The 6,276-nt window shown below is 40.6% G+C and overlaps 2 protein-coding genes across 2 annotated transcripts in view; one reads left to right on the forward strand and one right to left on the reverse strand.

Annotated features, from left to right (window-relative positions):
- Positions 1–1,353: 1,353 nt before the first annotated feature.
- On the reverse strand, positions 1,354–2,555 carry LOC104943082 (exosome complex component RRP45-like). The gene is made up of 3 exons (XM_010768404.1): positions 2,396–2,555; positions 1,675–1,769; positions 1,354–1,477 (listed from the first exon to the last, which is right to left on the reverse strand). The coding sequence occupies exons 1-3, from the start codon at positions 2,459–2,461 to the stop codon at positions 1,354–1,356; spliced, it is 285 nt and encodes a 94-aa protein (XP_010766706.1). The 5' UTR covers positions 2,462–2,555.
- Positions 2,556–3,215: 660 nt separating this feature from the next.
- The window catches only part of LOC104943083 (calnexin-like), a 7,086-nt gene continuing 4,025 nt past the window's right edge, over positions 3,216–6,276 (forward strand). The window contains exons 1-4 of the mRNA XM_010768405.1: positions 3,216–3,460; positions 5,621–5,902; positions 6,003–6,076; positions 6,245–6,272. Of these exons, the coding sequence (XP_010766707.1) occupies positions 5,621–5,902; positions 6,003–6,076; positions 6,245–6,272 (384 nt within the window). The 5' untranslated portion in view covers positions 3,216–3,460. The remainder of the gene's footprint in view (positions 3,461–5,620; positions 5,903–6,002; positions 6,077–6,244; positions 6,273–6,276) is intronic.

The following is a 6,276-nucleotide window of genomic DNA, read 5'->3' on the forward strand; positions in this document are numbered from 1 at the left end:
AGGAGCAAACAATAAAAATACGTAAATTGCATTAAATCAAGAAGGCAATTAAAAGCACCCGCAAAACTATTATCCAATGAGCATATTTCCAGCACTTAAACACTTTCAATAACAGCCCATACCGCCGTTAAAGCCCCCCTATCATGATGAATGAAAACAATCTGCGTGTTGATGGAATGTACTTTCTTTCTATTGACGAACACGTCCTCATCTTTTGATGGCGCAATTATTTTTATGTGCGTCCGTCAATAGCACCGACCACACCGGCATACCTGCATTGCCATGAAGTTGGCTTTGATCCTGTGTAGTTGTTGATTGTCCAAAGGAAACCGGATAAACTGTTGGATGATATGTGGTCTAGAGAGCGCGTTGATGGTTTGGTTTATGGCACGGCTGACTGATGGTGCGATATTCCTAAATCGTCGGCATTGCAAAGTTGCATTTTCCCCTGTTGCTAAATATCGTAGTGTTGCCAAACATTTTATTTCCGGACTAATCGGGTTATTCCTGTTAGTCGGGGATGTTATTGCATCCCGCACTAATTACACAACAAGTTTGATACCCTCACGATTTAGCCTATATCTCTTGATCAATTCACAGTCTTCCATTGTCTCCAAAACATTTCGTCTCTCAGCCATTTTCAGATTCTTTGTGAATAGGTCTTACTGAGTTAGGAGTCCTCTCGAGGACTTTTAAGCTCTCCCAGACTTAGGTGCTACTTTTAAGCCTAAAATACTTTGTGAATTGCTCTTAGTGAATAAAATTAGGAGTCCTAAATTTAAGACTGACACGCCCATTATGCTTAGGAGTTTCTCCTAAATTCGCCAGTTAGGAGCTACTTTTAGCCCTAAAATCCTTTGTGAATACGGCCCCTGCTTTCCATCAAGCCATTTACAACGACATATCAACGGAGGCTCCACAACCTTTCTCCGCCAGATCGTCAAGTATCAGCCGTATCTCGCGTCTCTCCTCCGGTACACAGCACCGTAGTGTGGAGTTGCATTAGGTAACGCGAGATACGGCTGATACTTGCGCATTAGTTTCTGTTATGGATCAGTATCAACAGTCCTGCCAGTAACGTTACTATATTATCAATGCTACTTTAGTTATAGCCTGATATATGATAGCTAACTTTACAATGTTGTGATGTGACGTTAGCTAACATTCTGTAGCTAACGCCGGTCACTCACCAAGATAGCTGCCCAGTTCTCCACTACTACTGGCATAATACTGGCATGATCGGGCAACCAGCAGGTGAGGCTTCATTGCCCGAGCTAAATACTAGATGGCCCCGGGCCATCGGGCAGTCCTTAATATCGAACCCTGATAAAAGTAATATATTTTTGTCTTTTCTTACCTGCCTTGTTCAAATGCTGGTGAGGCCATGGGGGACAGCTCAATGTTGAAGAACATGATTCCCTCGTTTGGTCGATTCTCTTTAGGAGCCACCAGCTCACCTGACACCTGTGCCATGACCCTAAAGAGGGAAAAACATTGATATTCCAAGTGTTAACATAACTCAATTTACTGAGTAAATAAATACAAAAATCCATGTGAATGTGGGTGAATTGCTAGGGAAGTGTTCAGTACATCAGTCTTGAAGATAAACATTTTTTACCCCATAGGCGTGACTAGGTATAAAATCACAGTACACATAACAGGCCAAAGTTTAACCTGGTTTTTCCGAGATCCACAAAGCAGCACCCATAGTCAGTCCCAAACGTGATCTTCATCTTTCTGTAGTCGTAGGTCTGTCGTCCATCCAGGCGCTGCAGGGAGAGGACAGAGGGGTAATATGGGACACCATTTCCCTCAAAGCAGATATACAGGTACAACTCACTGAAACCTTTAGATTGCCAAAACTGGAGACCAATAGTGGATAATAGTAGTACTTTAAATAAGTATTGTATTTCAATACGATTGGAAGGTACTTTGCTTGAGTCTTTCCATTTCTTTTCATTTCTTACTACTTTATAATTATACTCACCTGCAATTCAGAGGTCAATAATACAAATGTATAATCAACAAATAATTTATTATATATTATTATAGGTTAAGATAAACTTATTCGATCCCTTCTTTAATTCCACAAGCTACTAGGCAGTATATCCAAAGATGCTCTATGAATAAAACGTCACTAGTAAATATAACCAAGGCATAAAGAAAGTAGCTTCTCCTTTCCTGGCTGCAACAGTAATAAACACATCAATGCATTAATAATTACAACAATAATAACATATGAATTAAACAATTACCCTGAAGAAGATTAAAATATGTCATTATTTTTAAGATTAAAGGCTTTTTATACTGGATCTATATTTTTTTCCCTTTTGTAGTTCATCATTTTCGATGTTAGTTTTGTAAGTCACTGCGCAATGTTCAGCCACCAGCTCACCTTTTTCTCCTCGATGGCTTTGAGCAGGAAATCCCGCTCACAGTTAGACAGCGGTGTGTCCTTCATGTTGCAAGTGTTGAGTAGTTGCAGTTTTATTTCACTTATTTACTTCACAACTGCACAGCCACACGCATGTGGCCACCATCTATATTTCTGAACTCTACCCCGGAAGTTCATAGTACGTGCCACAGTAAAATTGGGGGTTAATACGTTTCTTTTATTTACTTGTTAACACTGATTGTGAATCGTAATTTATGCTTGACTATTTGTGCTTAACTATTGTAAAGGCCCAGGTATTCATTGGCATTATACCCACGGAACATTTTATGAACAATATAGTATATGCAAATAGTATGCTTTTACTTTGAAATGCAACTGCAGAGACATTCATGGTGGCTTAAAGTGCTAAACTCGTCGTGTGGGGCTTTGAAATAAGGAAAATATTACGGCAAGTAATTTGCTTGAATTAATGCTGACATTTAAAAATATTCATTCGTATCTTAATTACTTGTTTGTGCCATAATTGACCCTGTTGCCATGGTGGTCTTGTGAGTATTGTAGTATTTGCCATTTTGACCTGAACGTCGTGCACATTGGTTAAATGTGATAATATCAAAAATACTTAACTACATTCATTAATTGTTGTAATAATTGCAATAGCTGATGTAATATTTTCAATCATGCAGAAGAATAGCTAAATTAAATCAAAATTATTCTACATTCACATTAGTTACACTCGGTTACACCCTATGGTTACACCTATGGTATTTATTACAACTGTCGGCGGCACGTGAAGGCACCACTCACGCTCCCCCATCTGCACTGTATGCGCATGCGTCGTTCCGACTCGCTCATGCACTCGTCAACCGCGCACCGTTATCTGGGCCAAACTGTCATCTAGATCCCATCTTCCCCAGCCGAAAACCGGGCTTTCTCAAACCACACACGGCGGGCCTCGGTGATTTTCTCAGCGGGCCAAACGGAGAGCATACCTCCTCTGTTTTCCCAAGAAGAGAAAAAGCTTTTATCGGGACATTTTCTCTGCAATTAACAAGCAGGCGCAAGGTTTGTTTGTTTGTGTGTGCTCATTCATTCTCTCCATCCCTCCCCCTGTGCGACACCACCACTGCCAATGTAGCATGCTAACCGTTGCTCTCCACTCATTTCTGCAGTGTAGCAAGACATTTTCCGCTACCCTTTACTTTATATGATTTGCCCTTTTTGTTTTTTTAACGCCATGGCATGTTTAATTACAGGCCTCCGTTTGTATACGCCCATTACTTTACTATCCAAGCTTATGTTATGCTTACGTTTGCTTTTCCGTTAGCATAGCTAGCTAGCGGAGCAGGTGCTCCAGCCAGAGCCGTTCATCTAAAAAGAGTTTGGACATCGCCGTGTTCGGTGGCAGCCATGTTAGCTCCACAACCCTGTCCCATGACCTTTTCCATGTCGTTCCTAGACATGTTCAGTGATAAGCTTCTCTTACATATTTAACAAAAAATAATGAAAGCCCTTGTTGGCTCTCTTAAACGTGAGGCAAAGACAGGTAATGGGTCATTGGACTATGACTGTTAAATAAGAAAACTGAAGCTTACAATAGAAATAGATGTGGCTTTTGGTTACTGACATGCAGACAGCTATAAAGCCAGTTACGTGTATGGCATACTACTAATCCTTGTTTTTCAATTTGGTATGCTGTTTTAAAGCTATGTCGTATACTATGATGCATTGCATGTCTGTCAGTTGTATTGTAGTACCGTTTTATCTATGTGTAACTGCATATTTTATCATTTAATTAACATAAACATTATGACTGTCTGCTGCTTTATTGGTGTTGCGTTGGATATGTCAAAAAATTGTTTTGAAATGAATTGCTTAGCTATGTATCCAAATAGTGGATGGTGTTGCTTGCTTGTCTGTTTCCTGGTTCCCTGCATGGCTTGTTTCCTTCTATCTGTAAATCTGGACCATCCTCTCATTGCTTTTTTAAAAGAGAAGATGACTTGGCAGAAAGTGCAACCTGTTTAGAGATACCTTTTTAGACTTGGGCCACAACTAAATTGAGACCTTATATATTACAAATACTACACTTTGATTTAAAGCAGGAAACATGTTGTGTGTGTGCGAGAGGTACTCCTGTTGTTTTTAAAATACATATATATATATATAGCTTTTGAATATTTTCACATTAGAAAATATGTTCCACCCCTCCTTCATGGGGTGTGGCCATGATTTCTCTCAAGAAATGTCTCTGTTGCGTTGTTTGCCTTATATCCAAAGATGCAAATAATCTGCAACATTTTATTGCTTTTCAAGAAAAGATAGCTCTTAATTATGTTTTCTGTTCATCATCTCCTCTTATATGTTTGTCATTTTGATCTTCATGCGCCCTGATGACAGCAAATAGAAGAACAGCAGTATGGGAAATAAAGCAATTTAGAAATGAAGGGAGGTGTGCTGCTGTGCTGTCTGTACTGATGTGTTTAAATGACTGCTAACAAGAAGAGTGAGCAGGTGTGACTGGATCAATAGGTCATTGAAGCTGCTGTTTGGTGTAACAGATGTATGAATTGTACCAGTATTCAGCAAGGTTAGTTAGTTAGTTCTAAAGGCATATTGGGATACACACACATATTGTTATCTAATATATTTATTGTTACAAATCAGGAGAATTAAAGATGTTGAGTGTTCCCCACAGAATTTGATTCTATTTGCACCGCACCGCAAACAAATTATATAATTTTTTTACGAGATCTATTTGTGGCGGACGATATTTAATTGTGGCGGCCCACCACATATGAATCAATGTATGGGAAACACTGATGTTTGGGAAATGATATGCACAATGAATTCAAATTGGTTGGTTGTGTGATTTTATCGCTTCCCTTAGGGCACCTATCTTCATGATTTAGCAGAGTTTTTGGAGAGAAAACACAAGACAAGTGTAATCTGAGGAAATAGGCCTCCAGTGTGTACTAATGTGACCTCAATCTCATTGTGTTTTTCTTTCTATCCTTTTATGCATTCGCTATTTATATCATTGATGCACCCCCCCCTTGCACACACCCGTCACTCTCCATAAATAACATCTCACACCTGCCTCTTCTTCTCCTCCTTTTCCCTTATCCTCTCATACCACACTGTGTTCCTTTCTGGCGGCGTTATCTCACACTCTACTTACCCTTCTGCTTTCACCTCCCCCCTCTCTCTACCCTCCCCCTACAGATGAAGCTGGACAGGGGTTGGATATGGGGCCTGCTGCTCCTGTTCTCCCTTGCTGGGGCAGCTGCGGCAGCCCAGGAGAAGCAGTTGGAGCTTGATGTTTCAGACATCGATGAAGATATGGGGTTGGACAATGAGGAATTGAATGTTCTGCTGGAAGGAGAGGAAGAGGAGATGGAGGAGGAGGAGGAGGATGAGGCGACAGTGATGGATGAAGATCAAGCTGATAAGACAGACGGAACAGCCAGTGGGACGGCTGGAGTGGATGCTAATGTCTCCTTCCAGGTCAGTAATGGGTCATAGGTTAAGTAAAGTTCAGATGGGAAATTAAAGTATGTTAAAGATCTCCGTATAACAACTTCTAATTTACAATATTGTGCCACAGGTAACTTACAAGACTCCTGTTCCCACTGGAGAAGTCTACTTTGCAGAGACGTTTGATGATGGATCCCTGGACAGGTACAGTCCGTCCACAATACCTGCTAAAGATATAGCGTAAATGTTTAATGAATGCCGCAAGGACACATGAGCCTCCAATGGTAGTGCGCGACCAGGATAAATGTACCCAATCAGTGATAGCATTGTGTGTGTGTGGAAGCTAAGAGTTTTGTGACGTGATCTCCACAGATGGCAGCAGTCAAAGACAGTTAAGGGGGATG

The sequence above is a fragment of the Notothenia coriiceps genome, unplaced genomic scaffold (genome assembly GCF_000735185.1).
Source record: "Notothenia coriiceps isolate Sejong01 unplaced genomic scaffold, NC01 NC01_scaffold00005676, whole genome shotgun sequence".
NCBI lineage: Eukaryota > Metazoa > Chordata > Actinopteri > Perciformes > Nototheniidae > Notothenia > Notothenia coriiceps.

What these genes read in the sequence shown, in the direction of transcription:
- LOC104943082 (XM_010768404.1), bottom strand. Translation starts at nt 2,461, where the DNA reads ATGAAGGACACACCGCTGTCTAACTGTGAGCGGGATTTCCTGCTCAAA. An exon ending in AAGCCATCGAGGAGAAAAAG is followed by an intron (nt 1,770 to 2,395) that starts GTGAGCTGGTGG and finishes CTCTCCCTGCAG; the next exon opens with CGCCTGGATGGACGACAGAC. An exon ending in GTGGATCTCGGAAAAACCAG is followed by an intron (nt 1,478 to 1,674) that starts GTTAAACTTTGG and finishes TTCCCTCTTTAG; the next exon opens with GGTCATGGCACAGGTGTCAG.